The sequence below is a fragment of the Gymnoscopelus braueri genome (assembly GCF_963280865.1).
Source record: "Gymnoscopelus braueri genome assembly, chromosome: 14".
Taxonomy (NCBI): Eukaryota; Metazoa; Chordata; class Actinopteri; order Myctophiformes; family Myctophidae; genus Gymnoscopelus; species Gymnoscopelus braueri.
The window spans coordinates 8,365,127-8,391,152 of record NC_137619.1 but is presented as its reverse complement, the minus strand read 5'-3'; the positions used below and the strand labels follow the sequence as shown (position 1 = coordinate 8,391,152).

The 26,026-nt window shown below is 41.1% G+C and overlaps 2 protein-coding genes across 3 annotated transcripts in view; one reads left to right on the top strand and one right to left on the bottom strand.

Annotated features, from left to right (window-relative positions):
• The window catches only part of fbln7 (fibulin 7), a 156,552-nt gene extending 153,460 nt beyond the window's left edge, over positions 1-3,092 (bottom strand). For both annotated transcript variants that reach the window (XM_080448652.1, XM_080448651.1), the window contains exons 1-2: positions 2,927-3,092; positions 169-331 (exon numbers count right to left, since the gene is read on the bottom strand). In XM_080448652.1, the coding sequence (XP_080304778.1) occupies positions 169-331; positions 2,927-3,001 (238 nt within the window). In that variant the 5' untranslated portion in view covers positions 3,002-3,092. The remainder of the gene's footprint in view (positions 1-168; positions 332-2,926) is intronic.
• Positions 3,093-4,932: 1,840 nt separating this feature from the next.
• zc3h6 (zinc finger CCCH-type containing 6) lies at positions 4,933-24,855 on the top strand. Its single transcript, XM_080449353.1, has 14 exons — positions 4,933-5,508; positions 9,020-9,248; positions 9,518-9,643; positions 10,635-10,878; positions 11,420-11,574; positions 12,141-12,269; positions 12,639-12,753; positions 15,211-15,320; positions 15,637-15,869; positions 17,638-18,044; positions 19,297-19,476; positions 19,933-20,207; positions 21,375-21,850; positions 22,739-24,855. The coding sequence occupies exons 1-14, from the start codon at positions 5,399-5,401 to the stop codon at positions 23,697-23,699; spliced, it is 3,750 nt and encodes a 1,249-aa protein (XP_080305479.1). The 5' UTR covers positions 4,933-5,398; the 3' UTR covers positions 23,700-24,855.
• The last annotated feature ends 1,171 nt before the right edge of the window (positions 24,856-26,026 follow it).

Sequence of the window (26,026 nt, the reverse complement as noted above, 5' to 3'; positions counted from 1 at the left end):
AGCAAACATATCAGCTTCTGCCCTTCCTGCCAAGAACTGTCCACAAAGCTACAGCAGAGGCCGGACCACATTGGAAACAAGTGTTTCAATACGCATTAAAATAAACCGTGACCGTGATTAATGATAATTATGATGCTGATGATGCATTGTAATTCTTAGATTTCTCACCAGCTGACTGGTCCGCTTGTGGCAGCTTAGAGACTGAGTTCTGCAGCGTTGCCAGCTTTGACTTCATGATGCGCAGGCCCTCCGTGAACCTCATCTCTTGGCCTTTCAGAAACTTCTCCATTTGACGGAGGACCCCAGTAACCTGGTGCTTATCCATACAGTTCTATGAATGAAGCAAGTACGGTTAAATGGTTAAAAGAGGCTCTCTGCAAAGCACTAATGACACATGACTCATCAGTAAGAAAACAAGCAAAGGACCAAAGAATCCATTACTGCTCAGCGTGTGTCGAAGCTCAAGTCATAAAATATGAAACATGGAAGGTATAACAGTCGACATAAAACGCAGCTGTGGAGGGTGATGTAATGACCTCTAGACAAACAGTGGCTATGGTTACAAAACAGATTTTCCTTTGGTGTACCTTGTCATTAAAAACCTCCATCCACCAAATGGTGGGGTCTGTTTGCTGTAGCCTACCTCACCATGATTTATCATAACCAGCAGAAATATCATTCAATGTTTCCCAAACAATCTGGGTCAGACCCATTTTTGGGTCACGGACCCACTTTTATGTGTCACAAGTAAATATCCCATTTAGTTTTTAGTTTCCTACAGTTTTTATTATTTCAAAAGATTTACAAAGATTTTTCTTCTTCTTTTTTAAGAAGAAATGTCCAGAATTTTTTTTCAAAAGAAGAGGAGATCTCTGATGGTTAAATCAAAGAATAGGACCCGCAAAATTGTCAATGTTTCGGTCGTTAGACCTTCATCAGGACAGACAAAAAATAATTCCAGAAATGAATTCTATACATTTCCAAACATTTAAACAAATAGCAATGCATGTTAACTTGTGTATTGGCTATTTTCACTATTTTTGAAATAGGGCTTCATATTTTTGTACGTTTTGGTCACAGGGACTCCTGGGGAGACACCAAATGTATCTTTTGGCTCTCGAACCGGAAACGTTTGGGAACTCCTGTCATTGGCGATGTCACCAGCCACTTTCTCTAGCAGACCTTGTGGCAGTGGCATGTGAGATGTTATTATGCCATATCTCTCCACCCCCTTCCACTAACTACACCACCTCCAGTGGCAGACACAGCTGGACAAAAGCTGTCTGGCAGATGTCAGCAAGACCTCAGTCCACTGCGCTGGTCCTCCTCAGTGGTGGGAAAGTAACTAAGTACATTTACTCAAGTGCTGTACAATTTTGCGGTACTTTTACTTTACTTGAGTATTTACATTTTTCGAGACTTTACATCTCAGAGGCAAATATTGTACTTTTTACTCCACTATGGTTATTTGCAATATTTGGCACCTTCCTGTTTAGATACTAGTTAGCTACTTTGTAGATTAGTATTTCAAAACATACATTAAACAATTGCTTTGTCAATTCAAAAATAGTTGATCTATAAGCTCACAATAATGTGGAGTGTTGTAGATCTGCTATTTTTGAAAGTTTTTTCACAAATTGGGGAAAACATTTGAAAGAAACTCAGGAAATCTGGGCCATTCTGCATGATGGGTAGGCTATGTATTACTTTGTATACTTTAAGCATATTTTGATGTCAAAACCTTTTGTAAGTAAAATGTTGAATAAAGGACTTTTACTTGTAATAGAGTACATCTACATTGTGGTTTTGATACTTTTACTCAGGTAAAATGTTGAATAAAGGACGTTTAGCCTACTTGTATAGGTATAATAGAGTACTTCTACATTGTGGTATTGCTACTTTTACTTAAGTAAAAAAAAATAGGAGTACTTCTTCCACCACTGGTTCTTGTGTATATTTTGCATGGCAGTGGGAGAAGGCACTGCCTCCTCAGATTAAAAAACTAATCCTGAATGGACAGGCTTTGTATTCAAAATAGCCGTGTGCCAGGTACTTCAGAGAAAACGGGGCTCGATTAGCCAACGTTCCAAAGTTCTGCAGAGAGAGAACAACCACTGATCCTTTGAGAAAAGTTCATTAATCACGAGCTCATTGGAAGAAGAATGTCCCAGAAAGAGCATATCTTACATTATTTTTTGTTCTACCCTGTTTTGTTCAATTAACCTTGCCTTTAGGGCTGTGGTTCTCAAAGTGGGTCAAAAATTGGACCCTAACGGGTCCATTTGGTTCCATTTGTACACTCTCAGAGTTAATGGGGGTCCGTCCGTGGCCTAATTCATACCAAACTGGGGGTCCTCGAAATGAAAAAAAGGTTTGAGAACAAACCACCGCTTTAGGGCTTTGAAAAATACATTCTTCATGATGTATGTATGCAGTTTGAGCCGGTCCACCTGTCACAACAATGGTCAACAACACATTTTAGATCAAGGACATGATGAAGAGGAAGAAAACACTTTTGAAAAAAGAAAAAGAAAAGGGAGAAAGAAGAAAAACATGGAGAAAAAAAACAAGGCATCATGTGAAATGGTACCAGCTGACCAACATGAGGATTCATACATGGCATTTAACATAACTCTGAAGTAAATGCCAAAATCAATTGGTTTGTGACTGTAGTTGCAGTCTATACATTAATGATTCATACAGCCAAGTGTTGGATAAAGACTGGATAATCTTCCAAAACTAGAGAATAAAAATGCTGTACCTACCAGGCATTCACAGTATAATTCCATGCACATGTAGGCTATAATATAGTCCCAAACCTGGTTACATAATAGCAAAGAAGTTTGGAAGATCTAAACGTTTAAAAGAGAAAACGCTCACAAGGTTGTCATTTGTCCCGTTTTAGAGTTGAAATTAACCTACAAACCTGTACTCCATGGCAATTCTGGATGATTCCCAAATACAGCAACAGTAAACAGCTTAGTTGAAGTGACAGTGCCATGTCTGGAAGACGAAAGTTCGGTTATAACGTGGGAGATTGATCTTTTCTTTCCCAAAAGAGCAGTATAGTCCAAAACAAAACAAGTGTATAATGTCTAGAGAGAAGATGCTCCTCAGGTGCCTCAGTGTTAGAGATGCTTCCCCCCTGTCTGAGGCTGAGACAGGTTGGACCACCAGACCCCATCCAGAAGCCTCCAGGAAAATCCCTCCCACCAGCTCAACAGGAATACATTAAACTATTCCCTCTGATCCCTCCTGTTTCAGACCCAGTCACCCAGCCTGTTCGAGGCGATTCTTGGCTAAACATGAGAATTAAATCGACTAAATTGAGCGAATAATCAGATATATTTCAAAGCATTAAGTAGGCCTATATATCTAAAATAAATAGATAGGTCTCCTCGCCTACTTATACACCTGTTACGCAACAGGCCTCATCGGGATGTGATACAACTCTTAAAGTAATTCAATTACAACTTAACAAATTAACTGCGGATAGTGTTGTGTTCAGTGCACTGTGCACATTGTGCAGGCTATTGAAAGGGACGTTTTGGTTTGTGGAGTTGTGGGGACATCTGGCGGTGGAAATCAGTATTGATGGACTTTACAGGCGCGTGACCTTCAGCGGCCGCACGCGAGTGTGTGTTTGATTGATAAATAATTGATTGATGTACTTTATTTAGTAAGACATGAGAACAACAGTACATGGAAGTACACATTCACAATACAAGGTCTACTAAACTGGAAGACTCATAAAGCACTGAGCTTGTTTAAAATGAGATCCCCACGCACACAAATCATGATGACATATAAGAGACAGACAGATATACACACTACTATACAGAACGTCAGCTTACAGGTTACTGGTATGAAAAAATACAAAATACAAAAAATATGTACAAGAGAAATGTGTGTGTGTGTGTGTGTGTGTGTGTGTGTGTGTGTGTGTGTGTGTGTGTGTGTGTGTGTGTGTGTGTGTGTGTGTGTGTGTGTGTAAAATTGTGAGCAATGTTTAGTTGTAAATGACATCGTGTGTTTGTTCACATGGTGGCTGTCATGTTGGATACAGTATAAAATCAGCGCACCTGTGCTCTGAGTGTTTCATTACACAGCGGTCTGGTAATGAGAACAACGGTTCTATGGTGTAATGGTTAGCACTCAGGACTCTGAATCCTGCGATCCGAGTTCAAATCTCGGTAGGACCTGCTTTCTGTAACCCGAAAGCTGATTGTATGACATTCTGTATAGTAGTGTGTATACAGTATATCTGTCTGCCTCTTATATATCATCATGATTTGTGTGCATGGGGTTCTCATCTTAAACAAGCTTAGTGCTTAATGAGAGTTCCAGTTTAATAGACCTTGTATTGTGAATTTGTACTGCCATGTACTGTTATGTACTGTCATGTACTATTCTCATGTCTTACTAAATAAACTACATCAATCAATCAATCAAAGCTCATCGGTCATTATTCAGAACACGCCAATTCAGCGATTGACCAATCAGAATCAAGCATTCAACCAAGCCGTGTAATAACATAGTAATAATAATAAATGTGTTATTATGCCTGTAATACAATATGCGCGCCTACAGCTGCTGAAAATAAGTGGCACCTCTTTGAGCCAATAGGACACAGCCTTCTGACCTCCGTGGGATGGAACCTGACACCACATTGGACCAATCGCCGGGCGAGTGCTCCGTCCCATTCACGTTAGATGGATCCTGATAGGGTGGAATTTAAGCCTCGATTACATACGACGGTGTCGCGCGCCCGAAAATACCCGACCTACAAGCTCAGCGGAGGCGACGCGTTCGTCGCGTTGTGAGCTTGTAGCTCTGCGTTTTTTGTCGGGCGCGCGACACCGTCGCGGCGACAGAGAGCATATAGAATTTTTTAGGGCTATAATACGCGGACGAGTGCATTAGCCAGGAATGTTCCACACAAGCCCTCTCTCTCTCTCCAGAAGCCATTTTGAGAATGATGTCTGTGTTGAGAAACACTGGGAAGATGCTGAAATCAACGAACATGGTTCCATTTGTTGTGTTGTGTCTCCTCTAGCTCAACCATGGCCGCTGTTCTACCGACGGGACACTTAAAAAATGGCAAAAGCGTGTGGGGTTCGAGCTGTGTGAACAGAACACTGAGTTAAAACAAACGTCTCTGACATGAAAAGAGGAGAATGTTTGACTCGTCTCTCTGTCGAGACATGGTAACAACCGTGAGTTTTTTCATTTCCAGTCTGTTGTTGTTGAACAGATCTTTGCAGCATCTCTGTCTCTCACCACCACCACCACAACATCATCAACAACAACAACAACAACATCAACAACAACAACAACAACGTCTCCTTTCGAGTGAATTGAGTCATTCACTCCTGTTTACCGACACAGGCGAACAGGGATGGCTTCTGTGAGCCTTGTTGTCTCCAGTCCCCTCCCTCCTACTACTACTACTACAGCCCCTGTTCTTGACAAAAACATGACAGACTCTGAGCTTGCAGGGGAAGAAAGGTCGAGTAACAAATCTTATGCAATTCTCTAAATATACGCTCATCATCTGTGCGTTTGACGGTGCTGTGGGTCTTCTTCTACATGCTTGTGTTTTGTTTTATTTATTTATTTATCATTAATTACAGGGGCAGAGCCTTTTTTTTTTATTCCAGCAGGATTTTTTTCCCCCCACACACATTTCCTTTTTTTTTTTGCATGCATTTTTTTGGTGCAGTTGTCCAGTTAAGCCATGTAGTTCATCATGATCACCGTGTTTCTATCAGTCATTCATGATCATTTCCACAGCAGACTTCCATCATTGTGTTGTTGTGAGCTGGGATTATTATTATCATGGCTTCATTGTTGCCATCTGCAGGAGGCTATGTAAATGCTTTATAATGGAGTATGCCACGCCCATCCTCGCACTTTGACACCCCCTAGCGGCAACCTCACGCTAGTGCTCTCTGCAGGATTATGATTATGTTATTATGAGTGGCTTTTTGGCTAAGCTTCAAGTAGGCCAAAGCCATGCCTGTGGTCAATATAACATCATGTTATTTACCTCTCAAAGGGGCATGTTATTGATTATCTCGGCTTGAAATTTTCACTTTGCCACATGATCATGTTAAAATGTACAAAAACTTACATGATGCAATTCATAGTATTATGAATTGCATAAAAATGCAATTCATTATGATACATTTTATGGCTGGAGGCCATTTCCTAAAATCCAGTGTGCAATGTTTGACTTGAAAATCAGTCTTTTTTGATTGCCATTGGATATTGCATTGGTTCTCAACATGGGGTCCGGGCACCCCTAGGGGTCATTGATAGGGTTGAGGGGGTCCCCAGCTAAACTGGGGACTGATATTTGAGAACCAAATTGACCCTTACAGGTCTGTAACTCCTAGAGTGTAAAGGTCCAAATTACGCTTGTACACTGCACTCAGACACAAACGTGCAGATTGGTGTCCCAGATGGAAAAAATGGGGTATGTGCATGCCTAATGCATATAAAACTTGGGGCCCTTAGGGGCACGATGGCCTTTGGCGCAGTCAGTAGTGCTGTCGCCTCACAGCTAGAAGGTCCTGGGTTCGGGGACGCTGTGTGCGCTGGGGGCGTGTCCTCTCCTCCGCGTCATCAGTGCCCATACCCTAGGTGGGGTTGGTGAAAGGGCCTTTCTGTGTGGAGTTTGCATGTTCTCCCCGTGTCCCCTAGGGTAGGTACCCTCACAAAAACATGCAGTAATCCTGGTCTCTATACTGCCTCTCCCTGGTCGGGGCGCCTGATGGAGGGTAAAGGAACTGGTTGGAATAACGTGTTCCTTCCACGCGCTACGTCCCCCCTGTCAGGTGATAAGAAGGCCTGTTAGCCCTCATGCATTGAAGGAGGCATGAGCTCGGCTCTGGGCTCTCCCTAGGCTGGCAGAGGGAGTGTAGCGCCCAGGATTACTTAGAGAATTGGCACTGGGTGAAAAAAATGGGGTTTCAAAATTGTGGGATAAAAAAAAAAAAAACTTGGGGTCCTTGGGGGTAAAAAACTAAAAGGTTGAGAATCAATGGGATATTGCATTGGTGTCAGAACTGATGATGGCAAATTTGTCTCTGAGCAACAGACCAGAGAATTCATGGGAGGACATTCCATGGTGTTTGTTACCTGCATGCCCTTTATTTCTCAAGAGTAGCTGCCATTGCATTTTACAAAGAGAATGTCAAAGCAGTAAACACATCCCGTGGTCACAGTGTGACAGGGTGATTTTATAATATCAAGGAAAAAATGTGCATGAACTATTTTGACACGACTTATCTCTAGCATGCCCTTTCGTGATTTCATCCATTTTAAACCAAACTGCCATACAAGGACAACTTTTCTTGACCATACCTATGTTTTAAACATAATAGCTAAAAGTCAACAATTTAAGCTCCCTCAATCAAGAAGTCAGCACCCATTATGGTATCTAATGCTTGCTGCAGCTTCGTTGTAATATATTTCAAAGAAAGTGTGAGTTCCTTCCAGACCTGCCATGTTAAAGGAGTAGTTCACCCAAAAGAAAACACTTATTTTCAATTAATTACACACCCCATGAAGCATTGAATTCCTCGACATGTTTTAGTTTTTGTCGCATTCCTAAGCCAATAATCTTATGACCGACGGTCTCTCCGGTAGGAGACTCAAAGGAGACTCTTTGAGTCTCCTACCGGATACATTAGCATCTTTCTGGCAGTCATCAAATTATTGGCTTAGGAATGCGACAAAAACAAAAACATCTCCATGAATCCAATGCTTCATAGGATATGCCATTTTTTGGGTGAACTACTCATTTAATACTGTCTCTCAGTGTGAGCCCTTATCCAATTACCAATAATTGCACTGTTTCTAGTATCTACAACGCCATAACAAAGTACATAGTTAGTTAGTAGGCCTAGTCATGCATGTTCCAAGATGCACTATAGAACTCACATGGCCATCATTAGTGGAGTTTCAACATTACAGTGGAATATGTTTCTAATTTACATATACTTTAAACCTATGCCAGTTAATTCATTAATAATAAAGGGTATGCTATGGAAATGTGTCATTTAGCATGAAAATATCACTTACCCTATCTTTAACCTTTAACCTTTAGTAAATACAGATAATCAGAACAGATCCCTGTCTGGGACTAAAACATACAGAACTTTCAGTCATTCAAGGCTCATCTTTTCCCACGAACCAGGGTGTCCTTATTTCACCAAAACCACATTAGATTTGACCTTCAACTTGACCCCGGCCAACGGAATGTTCCTGGCAAATTAAAACATTTCCCCTGATATTAATGACGGCCTGGATTCAACAGGGCTTTGAGTCTATATTGGAAAATGTTACATACAAAACCAATGATCATAGTGAAATATATTTCATGCTAAATGATACCCTTTATTAATGAAGTAACAGGTTTAAAGGACATTTAAATGAGAAACATACTAATAATGGCCATGTGACTCCTGACTTCTATAGTGCATCTTGGAACATGCAAGGATCATTATTATTCTAATTATAAATACCAAATAAAAAAACAACTGTTGATTTGGTCAACAATAATGTGTTGTTGGGTTGTGAGATACTAGAAACAGTGAAGTTATTTGTAGGCATGCAACAGTTAATCAAACTAATCAATTTAATTGATTATTTAATTGATTATAAAAAACAATCAACAATCTATTTGAATAAAAAATATATACATGTTGGGGAAAATACTGAAATCTGGCTTTAAAAAAAAAAGTAGATTGGCTGTTTTCGCTAGTTCTAGTTCTAGTCAACTTGTCAATCATAAAAAATCAATTCGATTTTCTTTCTGTTGATTCGTTGATACATAGAAAATAAAACAAATGATCAAAAAACACGCTTCTCAACTATTCGATTAATCTAAAAAGTAATCGATAGTGTAATCGCTAAGAAAATATTCAATAGCTATTTGTAGTGAACAGCATCATCTGCTACTGAGATGACAGATAAATCAGGCTTCATACTGACGGTATGCTTCTTTTTAAAGAGAGGACGGTGAACTGGAAGATGGGGAAATAGATGACGAAGGCATCGGAATCGAAGAAGAACATAAAGAAAGCAAGGAGGTGAATGAAGATAATGAAAAAAAGGACAGAGAGAAGGAGAAAGGCAAAGAGAAAGAGAAAGAAGACAAGATTCACAGACACTCCAGAAAAAGATCTAAAAAGACCAGAGAAAAGAGACGGTCCAAACGGAGGAGACGGGACAGACAGAGAGTAAGTACTACACTACCCATAATGCAACACTGACCTTTACACTTAGAAGTTTGTTGCACACTGCTATCACTTACAGCACTGGTTATCAAAGTGGGGTCCGGGGACCCCCAAGGGTCCTTGTGGGGGTGTCCATGGGTCCCCAGCTAAATGAGTTAATATAGCATCAAAATCATTTTAACCGTCGGTATAATACATTTGCTATTTAAAAATAACCGATCTACAACCTCATGTTGTGATGCTTGTTGTGTGTCTTCCTGTCCTCTCCTCAGCACCACTCCCCCTCCAGCACCTCCAGCTCTGACAGCTACGACTCCGACCACGACTGGGACGAGAGGCCAAAGACCAGGAAGAGCCAGCCGGGCTCCAACCGAGAGCCTGATGGTCAGACCTCTCAGGTGACTTCCTCAGCCCTGAACTGCTTTTGCAGACTTACCGTAGATGAATTGTTATTGTGCTTAAAGTTGCAATCTGTAACTAGCCAATACAATTTAATTCAACCAATCTGTATGTTAGAGTACTAGAAGTCCTAAGAAATCCTAGTTGCGGAAATATGTTTAATTGGCATTGACTCTCCATAATTTAACTTTTTGACAATAATTGGTGGACATCTTGGATTGAAGCCAATTAAACATATTTCCGCAACTAGGATTTCTCAGGACTTTTAGTATGTTGTTCTGGACACCTCATTGAAATGATGTATGGGGAAAAAAAGTCTGTTACAATTACTTTAAATGCTGCTAGAATATCTGGTAATAATAGGGGTGTGCCGATTTTTTCACGATACGATACACGATATTGGGCTCACGATATCGATACGATACGATATATGGCACTTTTTTATTATGAAAATATATGGGGGGGGGGGAAATAAAGTAAATGCAAACAAATACTTTTGTTTTTGCATTATTATTATTGCAAAAAAAATATATATATTTTTTTCTAAAACGATACATAACGTATCGCGATATATCGCGGGACGATATATCGGCACACCCCTAGGTAATAACATCCTGTAGTTCTGTTATATTGGTTAAAAAATGGCAAAATTTATATGATATTATGTCTGAATTCCTCACCTCAAAATGTAATTGAAAGTCAATTGAAATCTCAGATGAATGAAAATTGGACTCACCATCATTGTATATGGCTTTTTGACAATAATTGGCGGCCATTTTGGATTGATGCCAATTAAACATATTTCCACAACTAGGATTTCTAGGACTAGGACTACTAACTAGGACTTTTAGTATGTTGTTCTGGTGACTTAATAGAGATGGTCTGTGAAGAAAAAAAATCTGTTACAATTACTTTGATTTTGAGGTCCAAAATGAACTAGTTTGCCTGGACTAGTGTGACACTGAGCCTTTTCTTGGTGTTTGTGTCCAGCATGGACGGGATTCAAAGACGGCCCACGGCAACTCGCAGAAGTCCCCGCAGCACAAGAGCAGCGACTTCGACAAGTACAGCGACTACAGCGACGACAAGTACGACTACGAGGATGAGGAGGACGACTACACGGACGAGATGTCCGAGTATCAGCAGCACGCCAAAGACTCCAGCAACGTTGGTCACGCCAACAGGGGGCGCCATGCCAACAAGAGGGGCAACATGAGGGGACAACAGAAGCAATGTACAAATGTTATCCTCGTTTCTGATTCGCTGTAGTCACTTATTTTTATGGAAGCGATGAACTTGATGTCCATGCGATTGGAGCAACCATTTCCTAAAAAAATACTTATTTTCTATCAATTACACACCCCATGAAGCCTTGAATTCATGGATTTATTTTTGTTTTTGTGGCATTCCTAAGTCAATAATTTGATGAACGGGTGTATTTTCGGTAGGAGACACAAAGAATCTACATTGTGTCTCCTACCATTAGCCGGTAGGAGACGGGAATCAAATTATTAGCTTAGGAATAAAAAAAGGACAAAAACTAAAGAAAATCCATGAATTCAAGGCTTCATGGCGTGTGCAATTAATAGAAAATAAGTCAGTTTTTGGGTGAACTACTCCTTTAATAATGATATTAATAATAGTAATCATAATAACATTAATAATTATTGTTATTATATAATCTACACTGAAACTGACCTTTTAAAAAAGAAAAAGGAAAAAAAAGAACCCTAACCCTAACCTGACATGGTTCATTGCTGGTATGTTTCCTTCAGTTGGCCAGAGGGGGCGTGGCAGAGGGAATGGAACAGGCCGAGGGCGAGGGATGCTCAATAAGAACAATAAGAAGCTGAAGGGCAAGAACTGGGGAGGTCGAGGACGAGGTCGAGGAGGAGGAGGAGATCAGGCCACTGAGGGAGGCATGAAGCCGGTAAGCAAAGCCACGTGCATCTGGCTCTCAGTGTTAGATCAGAGTGCTGTGTCTTTGTGGTTCCTTGTGCCAGTGGTTCTCAAAGTTTTTACTTTCAAGGACCCCCAGCTTGGCACGCATTAGGCCATGGACCCCCATATAACTCTGACAGTGTACGAATGGAACCAAATGGACCCTTCTATTTGGTTCCATTCGTACACTGTCAGAGTTAAATTCCTGTACGGGTTCATTTGGTTCCTAACTATCAATCATTCTACTGGGGACCCCCTGGAACCGCCTCAAGGACCTCTGTGGGTCCCCAGACCCCACTTTGAGAACGACTGCTACCGTGTAAAATGGATTTCATGTGGGAAAAAGAGAGAGCCTGTTTTCTGTCGTGTTTTAACCTGGCTTCAACATTTAGAAAAGAGCAAATGATGTTGCAACTCTCTAAACCTTTGATTAAAGTAGACTGTCCTTGAACCTTGAACTTTGAACCTTTGTACTGTGTAACACTACTGTGTGTTTCTCCTCTGTGAGAGAGAAAACATAATAAGGTCAGAATTATGTTGTTTATATGTCCATAGGAAGGTAAAAATTCCTCTGGTTTCCAAAAGAAACGACCAATCATGAGCAAGGAGTTCATCAATCAACACACGGTGGAACACAACGGCAGATACATCTGCAAATATTTCCTCGAGGGTCGATGCATCAAGGTACGTTTGCATCAATGCACTTTTTTCTTTGGAGTAAGTTGCGTAATAGGGCTGCAACCTTTGATTTTCTTTGCGATTATTCTATGGATAACTCGTTTTAAAAAAAAAATCTTTACATTATTTTATATATCAAAGAATCGATTAACCACTTAAGCGTTATTTTGTATTCATCGCACAATTGTGTTGTGCAAATAAAATGCCAAATAGGGATTGATTATTAAACAAATATTTTACTTAATTATCGATTATTTTTTATTATCGATTAAATTGATTAGTTTGATTAACCGTTGCAACCCTAGTGTGTACGCCTGTTCAACTTAAAACACTTTTCTCACTGACAGTTGACTTGTAACTCTTACTCTTTTTCAGGGAGAGCAGTGTAAGTTCGAGCATGAGCTGGTTGTTCCTGATAAGAAAAAGGAACTTTGTAAATTCTACCTCCAAGGATACTGCAGTAAAGGGGACAACTGCATTTACATGCACAATATCCTTCTATTCATGATGAACTAGTGTTTGTGAAGGGCATAGCAGTGGCGGCCATTTTCTGGTTCCACTTCAAAATAATCAATGCATTTTTCCCATTGACATTTCCCAAAATATTTATATCAATTCATTTAAGCCTAGAATCAAGCCATCCAGGGTCCTGGTGAATCATGACCATAAAACATTTTTTTCTGTGATTTTATTTTATTTTATATTTAATTATATAAATTTTTAGTTTGTCATGTTTATTTCGAATATGTTAAAAAACAGAATATTTCCTTCTTTTTTTTTGCAAATCACAACAATGAGAATCAGATTAAAATATAGCAAAAAAGAAACAAAAGGAAAAGAAAAAAAGATAGAGAAAGTAATCAAAACATATCCGAAAAGGAGTGAGAAGAAGTAAAAAACGTATAAACTCCCACCCCTTTTATACCTTTGAGTTAAATAATTACTTACTCGCTGAATTCTGTGCCTAACATTATACTACTTATAAAAAAATATATATACTCCTCAATGATATATCAAAATATATATCCTATATAAATATATATATGTATATAAATATATACACATATACATCCATATCATAAATACAAAATACAAAATACTACAATACTACCCTATATTCTATGTATAGTACATACTATATAATAAATAATTCATACAAATACAGCAAATAACCCTACTATCCATTCCCGTCCTCCCTGTAACTTGTGAAAACCAAACCCTTGTACATTGCTTTAAAATTATTGATGTTTGGACATTGCTTTAGTACCTCACTCAAACTGTTCCATATATTTACACCTGTAATTGATACGCAAAAACTTTTCATGGTGGTATGTCTGTTTAATGTTTTAAAATTGAATTCTCCCCTCAAGTTATAACCCCCCTCACGATCCTGAAACAAATTTTGGATGTTTACTGGTAGATGATGGTTCTTAGCCTTGTACATTATTATTGCTGTTTGATATGATACTATGTCGGTAAATTTTAATAAATTTGACTGTAAAAATAGTGAATTAGTATGCTCCAGGTAGCCGACCTTGTGAATGGTCCTTATTGCTCTCTTTTGGAGAATGATTAGTGACTGTAATGATTTTTTATATTACCCCAAACTTCAGCGCAATAATGTAAGTAAGGCATGACTATGACTATGACTGTATATATATGATATACTATATTTAATAAATACCCTTTGTTTTGCCGTTTTCAAAAACGTTTTTTCACAGAATCAAACGTTTTATGGTCATGATTCACCAGGACCCTGGATGGCTTGATTCTAGGCTTAAAATAATTTATATAAATATTTTTGGAAATGTCAATGGGAAAAATGCATTGACTATTTTGAAGTGGAACCAGAAAATGGCCGCCACTGCTATGCCCTATAGTTCAGCGGTTCCCAACCTTTTCTTGATCAGGGCCCACTTGAAAATCTCACAAGTGTTCACAGCCCACCCATCTGACCACTTAACAAGTGGGTGGGCCACGTGCATTTTCAGTGCATGTTTACATTAATGATCAATCAATCGATTGTGTTCCGTCTTGGATCAGTGGAACTAACCTAGTATACCATTAAAGCTGCACTATGTAACTTTCCTAATATTCCCCGGATTTGAACAGGAAAATGCTGAACATTTTTTACCATTGAGCTGATAGAGCCGGCCTGCTTGATCAGGGGATAAATTGAATCTTGACCTTCAGGTCAAGATTTCGTGTTAAACCAGAAACAGGATGGTGTCAAAGGTCATGTCTCACCTAGACACTGGATGTAAATGTCTCAATAGAAGAGCAGGGAGACTAAATCCAACCGTTATATTGTATTAACATACTCTACCATACAGATTGGACAAAATTACCTTTTATTCATTAAACAAAAGTTACATAGTGCCACTTTCAGTTCCTATTTATCACAACACATTTTTCAAGGTTTTAAAGAAAAAATACCATGACCTTTGTTTTTGCATGAATGTTTTTCTGTTAAAGGGATAGTTCACCCAACAAAAATATATTTTTTAATCGATTAGTCACCCCATGGAGACTTGAATTCATGGATATTGTTTTGTTTTTGTCGCATTTCTAAGCCAATACTTTAATGACCAGCGGACCGGTAGGCAGCGGTTCCGATAGGAGACACAAAGGAGACTCTCTTTGTGTCTCCTACCGGAACCGCTGCAAGTCATCAAATTATTGGCTTAGGAATGAGACAAAAACAAAAAAATATCCATGAATTCAAGTCTCCATGGGGTGACTAATTGATAGGAAAAAAAGTCATTTTGGGGGTGAGCTATCCCTTTAATGTTATGTTATCAATACAATCTAGTCAGTGTTTTGCCAATTTTGGGGGTCTGCTGGCAATATAATCAACTAACATCCGCCGTTATGTAAATGAGCTATTATCTGCTGCTTTGTTTGATTCAGCGATGCCTTCTTATGGCTCCTTAACCTCTCCTTGCACATGAATATCCCTGCAAGTTCTTTCACACAGGAGCCAAGTGTTATCAGGGTGAAAACTGCAAGTTCTCTCACGATGCCTTGAATGACGTGACCAAAGAGCTGCTCAGTAAGGCAAGATAAAGGATTCCATGACTTTTAAACCAGTGGTGGAAAGTAACTAAGTACATTTACTCAAGTACAAATTTGAGGTACTTTAACTTAACTTGAGTATTTTCATGTTTTGACACTTTATAAATACTTCCACCGTGCTACACAACTGCTTTTAACTCCTTTCTGCTTGTAATAATAATTATACTACATGCAATTTATATTACGCTTTTCAAGAGCTGTAACCATAGCTTGATTAATGCTCCCAGTCGCTTCTTAAGTCATAATTTGTAATTTTTTCAATCATAGTCATAATGTGTGCTCTCTGACTGCTCTCCAGATTATAAACACGGAAGAGGAGAATGCCCACGATGATGAGTTGGAACTGGAGGATCTGAGGAAGCATGGCATCGCCCCGCTGCCCAAACCCCCCCCTGGCGTAGGGCTGCTGCCCACCCCTGGTCACAGCAGCCCTACGGACGCAGCCTCTGGCCAAGGGGGCAAGAAGATCCCGTCTCTGTTTGAAATCAAAGTTCAGCCGACTGTAGATTTGGCGCAAAAGATTGCTCTGAGGTATAGCTGCTAAATAACGGGTGACAGGGCTGGGTAGCCTGGTAAACCCTCCCTCCGGAAATCTCATTTCTATTTGATTCCAGGAGTGAGTCTGGCCTGATAGCCCATTCTGCAATATTGGCTGTGGGCTGGAGTTGGGCGGGAGTAATAACGTTGACTGACAACCCCTTCAGCCAATGATAATTTTTCCCCTTCAGCCAATCAGCAGTTCACCAGCCTAATGTGACGCAACGGGACTTTTGAAACGGCGATGCCCAAAATGGGTTGCCTTATTCGGATACATGGGTGTCACTACCCGCCCCTACCGGTTCTCTAAATTTTTATTTTTAAATAGGCTTTGTCATGATTAATTGACCACATATATGAAGTTAAACAACTAAATTCTATCCAAACGATTTATTATAAGTAAATTCCGTGCCTCAAAATAGAAGTTAGAGAGCTTTTTGAAGTAAAAAAATAGCGGAGAATATAGCGCACAAGAAAAAGATGGCTGCCGTTCGTGTTTTGGGCTCACTCGAACTCGCCACCTGATTGGCCAACGTAAGCTGTCAATCACAGAACAATGAGCGACGACGCTGATAGGCTCGGCCGGTTGGCATACACAGCCAATATTGCAGAAAGGCGGTTCATGCCAGACTCACTCCTGGAATCAAATAGAAATGAGATTTCCGGAGGGAGGGTTTACCAGGCTAAGGGCTGGGGCCATGTGACTTCAAATCAATTCCACACGATTATTCCATAATTGTGCCTCAATTACGATTAATTAAGCAGATCTACAAGTTCACAATGCGCCATGATGTGATGCATTGTGAGCTTGTAGATCGGCAATATTTTGGTCAATTATAAAAAGTATAAATATTTTTTCATGTTGATTTATTGATATATCGTCGGGCAGAAACCAGTGGAGTTAGCTGGTTTAGCTGACTCCAGGCTCCACCCCCTTTTTGACCTCCAACCTCATTGTGAGCTTGGAGGTCCATTCAGCTGTTCTTATCAATGATGAACAAAACCTCCCCTTTTTTTTCATTTTTCTTTTCATTTCCTGAACATTTTGGAGTTAGCTGGTTTCTGCCCGACAGCAGAGATATAAGAAATGAAAAAAATATATAACCCCCCCTGCTTCTCGATTACATACATCGATTGAACTACATTAGCAAGATTACGACGGTTATTGGTTATACGTCTGTTTGGATATATTTTCGATGAATTGCCCAGCCCTAACGTGTGATCAAATTGATCAAACAGGATGTTAGGACGTTTGCTTCGGGCGCACATAAAGTAATTTCCAGTGGTGTAAAGTAACTAAGTACATTTACTCAAGTACTGTACTTAAGTACAATTTTGAGGTACTTTTGCTTTACTGGAGTATTTCCAATTGTCTATACTTTTACTTCTACTCCACTACATCTCGGAGGCAAATATTGTACTTTTACTCCACTACAATTATTTGAAAACTTTAGTTACTAGTTACTTTGCAGATTTACCACTTTAGCCCTATTTTATATCTAGGCTATTTGAAAATAGCCGATCTACAAGCTCACACGTTTTGAGCTTGTAGATCTGCTATTTTCAAACATTTTAGTACTTTTACTTTTGGTACTTTAAGTACATTTTGATACCAATACTTTTGTACTTTTACTCAAGTAAATTTTGAATTTCTGACTTTTACTTGTAACAGAGTACTTCTACATTGCAGTATTGAATACTTTTACTCAAGTAAATGTAGTACTTTTTCCACCACTGGTAATTTTACTCACATTCTCCACAGTGGAAACCAGTTTCAGGGGGACGGCTCCGACCAGTTCAGCGGAGGCTCCGAGGACGCCCAGAGCGGGAACACGAGCGTTCCTCCCGTTCCTCCCCCTGACTCACCGGGTGGTCCTCCCGCGGGTCACCCCGCGGCCCCACCCATGCCACAGAGTCCCCCGGGACAACAACACCCGCCGCCGCCGCTCTGCTTCCCGATGCCGCCGCCCCCTCTCCCCCCACCTGGACAGCCCCCACCCTTCCATGGAAACCGGCCCAACATGAACATGCAGAGCCCCCCCCCTCCCTTCCCTCCCATGCCACCAGACCTGCAGATGCTGCAGAGTCTCTTCCCTTTCCCGTCTATGGGTCCCAACCCGGTGGAGTTCTTCAGCAGTTTCCTCAGAAATCAGGCCATGAACCAAGGAGGTTAGTATTGTCATTTATTAACTCATTGGCCGCCATTATCGCATTAACGCGATCTAATAAATAGCGCGCTTGGCCGCCAGGATCGCGTTAATGCGATCTATGGTCTTTATTGATCTTTATGCTCTGATCACGCTATTCTGTTATGAATCAGGCTAAGTTTCGGGTTCCACTTACTTCAACCACCACTGCATCCGGTTCCATGACTTGGGTTCCGTTTTCGGTTTTACATTTTTCCCCCCAGTCATTTTCGACCATAATAGGGAAACAAATGGTTTTTCACACGCTATGAAAAACGATCGGAGACCTCCCCTCCTATAATCTATGGTCTGGGTGACGAACAGTCATCCCCGTTGTGTATCACAAAGTAATTTTCGCCGATAACAGAATCTGAGACATTTCACTTCCGGTTCATGTGTTTCACTGTGTGAGTGGGTCTGGGAGGGGGCGAGTGTGATCGAGAGGCGATCAAGCTTGGTATGTGCTGCACTCTAGTGGTGGAACGATCAAAACGATTCAAGTGTCAAGCCAGACTTTCTAGATGTGAATTAAATAACAAAATAACGAAACAAAAAAACACGAAAATCGCTGGCAAGGGCTGCTATGAACGAGGTTTTAACTCTGGCAGTCAATGAGTTAAAGGTCCTGGGGCCAGTTGCACCACCTCAAGTTCAAACTTAGCCTAGTTATAGCTTAAATGGCTTTTAAAAAAGCCATTTAACCCATTTAGCCGGGAAAGTCATTTTTTATATTTCTTTGGCTATTCAAAAATAGCAGATATACAAGCTCATAGCACGGCACCGAGTGCCGCGCTATGAGCTTGTAGATCTGCTATTTTTTTTGCAAATCTTTAAATATATTTATATATTTTTTAATATATATATTTAAAGATTTTCACACATTTTCACGATTTTTCAAAAAATAGCAGATCTACAAGCTCGTAGCGCGGCACTCAGTACCGTGCTATGAGCTTGTATATCTGCTATTTTTTAATAGCCAAAGAAATCTAAAATGACAGAGATGCATCCCCGGATTGAATGTGTTTAAGCTATAACTACGTTACGTTACGTTACGCCTGTGTGAGTTGTCAGGTTTTCAAGCATTATCATGTTAACACTGTTCCTCATTTTGCTGGGGACCCACTGGAACCCCCTCAAGAACCAGTGGATCACACTGGTTCTTGAATGAGAGTACTTTTTCCCACCACTGACTATGATTCCCTCGGGAATCCTTTTTTACTTTTCTTGCGATGCAGTGGATCCCAGTCTGGCCTTCATGCAGAGCCTTCAGCAGCAGATGGGTGCTGAGGCCCAGATGCAGTCTTTACCTCCAGCGGTTCAGAAGGCCCTCTTCTTACATGTGACCCAGCAGCAACAACAACAACAGCCCCCACAGCAGGGAGGAGAGGGCCAGGATGATATGGGTGTTAACAAAGGTGATTAGGCACCAGGTACACAGTCAAATCCGGTTAAACTTTATTCAGGTCTTACGCCCTACCACCAGCCATCAAACGGTGCGACTCCCTATCCTCAAACCACCATGAAAGAGCACCTGTCCGCAATTTACAGGACCTAGATCAGTCTTCTAGCTTGCCACCAGAGTACCCCCCATAGATATAGTATTGTATGTCTTGTACGTCTTTATGAAGAATTGAATACATAGGAGCACAATGGAAACATGCCATCAAGGCTTTTTTTTTGTCGGGTGGAAACCTCCCATGTCCAAAACTGTTACTTTTCAAGATTCAAATAAAGAAATAGCTAAATTTGCAGATCTACAAGCTCAAAATGCGGCGCTTTTCCTTTCGTGCCGTGTTTCGACCTTGTGGATCTGCTGCTTTTTCAAATCAATTAAATCAATCAGCAATGACACGCTTGAACTTTTTTTGCAGACGAAACTCCAAACTGGTATTCGAGCGACGACGAAGACGGGAGCTGCGTGGCGTCCATCCTCAAATCTCTGCAGAAGCAGCAGCAGTCCCAACCCAAAGCCCCTCAGCAGCCCCCCTCGTCGGCCCCCGCCCTGGGAGACCCTCGGCTGCAGAAGGAGCCGAGGGTCCCGCCCAGCGACCCGCGCATGAAGACGGACCCCCGCCAGCGGCCCCCGGACGCGAGGAAGGAGCTGGACGGCGCCGTGGACCCGCGGCTGGCCCGCGACCCCAGGAAGGTGAGATTTAACTAGGGATGGTTAGTTTAGACATTTTCTATATTACATTTTTGTTTTTAAAGTTTAAACGTTGTTTTTATTAGTTTTCGTGTTAGTTTAAGATTTTTGTAGTCGGGGTAAAGATTCAAAAGCTCAGAAAAATCGCGAAAATGGGAGTTTATAGAATGGCTATTTTCACAATTGTTTAAGACTAAATCTAAGGATATTTTGGTTATGGTTAGTTTTGTGCACAATACAGTTTTGTAAATTCTCGTTTTTATTTTTATTTCAGTTAACACATTTTTTTTGTTTTTCTTTTCAATTCTGTTATTATCGTCTCAATTAATTAAGACATTTATAAAATATATATTAATATATAATATATATATCAGAGGTCACGCTAGGATTTTTAACTCCCGGTCACAGTGTCCGGAATGATTAAGATTTACAGCACATCTGATAAAAATAACGGACATAATAATTGCTTATGCATGAATGACAAGCAGGTGCACAAACGTAACTAATAACAACAGTTAAAGCATTATATTTGGGACTGAAAACTAATTTAATGTAAAGGAGTAGTAGGCTATACAAAAATTTTACAGCTTCATCTTGCATAAGGGAATTAATTATATTAGGCTACAATGGCACAGGTTGTGTCCGTGGCTGCGTGCATAATGATTTCTCAACAAGGTGTTGCATCATTAGTTTCATGCCAACACATGTTCTTCAGAATAATGAGCAATAGTCTAAAACAGTGGTTCTCAAACTTTTTCAAGTCAAGGACCCCCAAATTGATGTGTATTTCGCCGGGTTGTGAGCTTGTCGATCGGCTATTTTCAGCGAAAGCTTTCTCCACATTAACCCCTTAAGACCTGGTACGCATCTGTGTCACTTTAGATTTCTTTGGCTATTCAAAAATAGCAGATATACAAGCTCATAGCGCGGCACCGAGTGCCGCGCTATGAGCTTGTAGATCTGCTATTTTTGAAAAATATTGAAAAAATATTTTCCAGATTTTTTTCAAAAAACTGTTAGGATTTAGAAAACATTTTTAAGAATCGCCTCAGGTCTTAATGGGTTAACAGAAAACAGAAACAATACTAGTGGGCTATAGAGCCCTGAGGGACTCCGGTCAACGATATAGGGGTTAAGTGTTTAAAATCCATAACGGTCCCATCTGTACAGGTGAGACCCACAGAACCAAACTCCTATCGACAACAACAAAACCACCCCGCTTCCCGCAACAAGCCCCCCGCCGCCGGCGGAGGAGGGGACGACGACGAGGAAGGCGAGCGGGAGATCAGGGACCGAGCGGCTCTCATCCCGCTGGACGCCAGCCCCGGCGCCGTGCTGCGAGACCCCCGCTGCCAGCTGAAGCAGTTCAGCCACATCCGGACGGACATCCTGCTGCAGCGGCCGGCGTTCGCTCAGACGGTGGTGTGGGCGCCCCAGGACCTCATCCCTCTGCTGGTGCCCAGGCAGGAGCACTCCATCAACCTGCCCCTCCCGCCGCTGATCGCCGACGCCCAGATGAACCGCGCCAATCAGCCGCCGGACCGTCACCAGCAGTCCTCCCCCCCCGCCGTCACCTCCCCTCCGCCCATCGACCCCCGGCTGGCGGCCGCCCGTCTGAAGGAGGGTGTCGTTCGAATGCCGTCCAGGTAAGAGCTGAAACTATATGGGCTGGTGAATTAATATTCGATATTCGAACATTCCTCGACTATGGGGAAAAAATATATATTTGAATATAAAAATGTATGTATTCTTTTTTGTTTTGACAGGTACAATACAAAAAACTATGTATGAAGTTATATAAACAAACAAAATATTTTTTTTTATTGGATCCGAGCACTTGATACATTGTTTTTCCCTGTCAAATAAACATAAAAATAATAATAATAATTTTACACTTATATAATTTTATACAAAATAGCCAATCTAAAAGCTTGCAACGCGTCGCAATATGCAACATGTTGTGACCTTTTCACTATTTTTTGAATTTTGTGAAACCTAAGGCCCATAACGAAAGGCCCCAAAATAGGGATAGATTATTATTGATTATTTTATTAAATTGATCAATTGTAATAACTTTTTATAATCGATTAAATCAATTGCTTGAAAAAGAGGCACTGCTGGACTGCTGGTGTAGCGGTTCAGGCACCTAGGCTCCAAAGTAGCCTGACAGCGCGTTGTGGGTTCGAGTCCCGATCTCGACGCCCTTTGCTGCATGTCACTCCCCATCTCTCTCCCCATTTCCTGGGGAGAGAGATGGGGAGGACTGCTGGTGACAGTTTCCTACTATCCTATCAATAAAGGCATAAAAGCCCCAAAAGAAGGAAAAAAAGATCCAAGCACTCCAAAAATAAAGGAGGAGAGGGCGTAAAATCTAAGTACTTTAACAAAAGCACTACAAAAAAATAAAATAAAATGAAAAGACAACTTTTTCAAGTTTTGGTTCCCATTGATCCTAGAAGCACCAATCTACGTTTTTAACTTTTATCTCCATTGAGTGCCTGGTTGGTCTCTCTCTCTCTCCCCCTTACATCCAGGGTCCTGGAGCCTCGCTCCTCCACAGACAGAACCCTGGACCCTCGGCAGCACAAGACTTTGGACCCTAGAATCAAACGCACGTTAAGTCTGGACTCCAAACTAGCGCTCCAGAAGGACACGTCCTCCGTCGTTGACCCCAGGCTGCAGAGAGCCGGCGCCGGGACCACCACCGTCCAGACGCACGCCTCCAGAGCCGCCGCCAATAAGCCCGAACCAGCCGACAAGCTGCCCCCGTACGCCCCTCGCCTGTCCTCCTCCTCCTCTGGCGGAGGAGGAGGGCTGGAGAGTCCCACCGCCATACTGGGGGGGATCAGCCTGTACGACCCCCGCAACCACCAGGCCGAGACGCAGCAGACGGCGGCCGGCAGGGCGGACCCCCCCCAGGCGGAGACCCCCCCGAAAAAGACGGGGATCCTGAAACACCCCGGTGGCAAGAAAGAAAACAACGCTCCGCCGTTGCCGTCGCTGTCGCCCAAACGCAGACGGGCCTCCGTGGAGGAGGCCGGCGCAGCGAGCGCGGCGGAAAACGTCGATCCGGGCGGCTCCGGTTCCGGCCGTTTGGATTCAGTCGCTGCCCCCGACGACACGCCCGCCGTGCCTCCTCCTCCGCCTCCTCCCCCTGCGTCTCCTCCCCCTCCTGCGTCTCCTCCCCCCCGCCCCGCCTCCCCCGTCAAACCCCCCCCCGCTGTGCACAACCTGCCGGTTCAGGCGCTGGCGGGGCTGATTCGCCCACAACAACAATACTCAGACCCCAGACAGGCCAAAGTAGCAGGAGGACAGGGACCAGGAGGAGGAGGAGGAGGCCTCCAGGAGGAGAAGAAGGAGGAGGAGGAGGAGAAGGAGAAGACGACGGAGGAGGAGGAACCAAAACAGGAGGTAGAGGAGGAGGCGGACGACGACAGGACGCTGAAAGATGTTTTCAAGGGTTTCGATCCCACCGCCTCCCCGTTCTGTCAGTGAAACGCCTCCAATGAGGACGTGGAAAAAACATTGGATATGACACTGGGTCTCAGCGTCTGGTCCGGGGACCACCAGCGGTCCAAAATGGACCCTTACAGGTCTGTAACTCATCAGAGAGTGTACACTGTACGATGGCTTAACTCTGGTACAGTCAGTGGTGGAAAAAGTACTCAAATGTTTTACTTAAGCAAAAGTGTCAATACTGCAATGTAGAAGTACTCTGTTACAAGTAAAAGTCTGGTGTTCAAAATTTACTTGAGTAAAATTACAAAAGTATTGGTATCAAAATGTACTTAAAGTACCAAAAAATAAAAATACTGAAATGTTTGAAAATAGCAGATCTATAAAATAGGACTAAAGTGGTTAATGTATGTTTTATAATGTAATAATTTATATCTGCAAAGTAACTAGTAACTAAAGTTTTCAAATTATAGTAGTGGAGTAAAAGTACAATGTTTGCCTCTCATATCATGTAGTGGAGTAGAAGTAAAAGCATTGGAAATTGGAAATACTCCAGTAAAGTACAAATACCTCAGAATTGTACTTAAGTACAGTACTTGAGTACATGTACTTAGTTAATTTACACCACTTGGTAGAGTAAAACAATAGAAGAGTAAGGTTCCATTTGGTTGGAGTTACAGGCCTATGAGGGTCCATTAGCACCCCCTGGTGGCCCCCCCTGGGCACGACGCTGAGACTTAGTGGTATATGATTTGTATACGGTTTAAACACATCTATGAATCTTTATCGAACTTTACATAAAATGTATTTATTTCAACTGTACATAATTGCAAACAAAATCCAGCCCGCAGTACATATTGCTGTCAGTTTGACAGTATGAAAATGCTGGATAATAATACTGTATGGACAGATGTATAATTCCTTTGAAAATGTTGTTAGTACGAAGCCCAAGAGTGGCCATAGAGAGAAACATTGAGGCCACATTTTACTATATTGACGCAGTGGTGGAAAAAGTACTCAAATGTTTTACTTAAGTAAAAGTATTAATACTGCAATGTAGAAGTACTCCGTTACAAGTCAAAGTCCGGAATTCAAAATTTACTTGAGTAAAAGTAAAAAGTATTGGTATCAAAATGTACTTAAAGTACCAAAAGTAAAAGTACTATAATGTTTGAAAATAGCCGATCTACAAGCTCACAACACGATGCGACGCGTTGTGAGCTTGTAGATCTGCTATTTTCAAATAGCCTAGGTATGAAATAGGGCTAAAGGGGTTAATGTATGTTTTATAATGTAATAATTTATATCTGCAAAGTAACTAGTAACTAAAGTTTTCAAATAATTGTAGTGGATTAAAAGTACAACATTTGCCTCTGAGATGTAGTGGAGTAGAAGTAAAAGTATAGACAATTGGAAATATTCCAGTAAAGTAAAAATACCTCAGCATTTTACTTAAGCACAGTACTTAAGTAAATGTACTTAGTTACTTTACACCACTGATGTTGAGAGGTCAAAAATAGTGGCCACAAGATATGGTCTCTGTCGGGTGGAAACCTCCAAAAAACTGTTACTTTTCAGGATTGTAATTAAAAAAAAACGGCAAATGTAGCAGATCTACAAGCTCAATGATCTTCGAGCTTGTATATCTGCTGCTCTTGATCAAATAGGGCGTTAATTTACGGAAAAACACAAAACGTTTGAGTATGGAGATAAGAGGTTTCTGCCCGACAAGCAACGAGATACTTTATCACATTTTATTTACTTATTTACGCCACAAATTGTGTAATTTGTGCGCACAAATGAACTAAAAATGTGGCAGCGAATAATATCTTGAGGCCACAAAATACCAGTTTGAGCGCTCAATATAGTATAATGAGGCCTCCCTCAAAATAATGTTTTTTTCTCTTTCTATCAGTGGTGGAATGTAGAAATACTCTGTTACAAGTAAAAGTCCGGAATTCAAAATTTACTTCAGTAAAAGTACAAAAGTATTGGTATCAAAATGCACTTAAAGTACCAAAAGTAGAAAGTACTCATTATGCAGAATGTCCAGAAAGTTTTCAAATGACTAAAAAGTTTTAAAAATCTTTTGAAAATAGCAGATCTACTATTACGACGCATTGTGAGCTTGTAGATTGGCTATTTTCAAATGGCCAAAATGCATACAGGGCTGAAGTGGTTAATGTATATTTTGTAACAATAATCAAAATCTACAAAGTAACTAGTACTAAAGTTTTCAAATAATTTTAGTGGAGTAAAAGTATAATATTTGCTTCTGAGATGTAGTGGAGTAGTAGGAAAAGTACTGGAAAATAGGAAATAAAGTAATAAAATACCTCAAAATTGTACTTAAGTACAGTACTTGA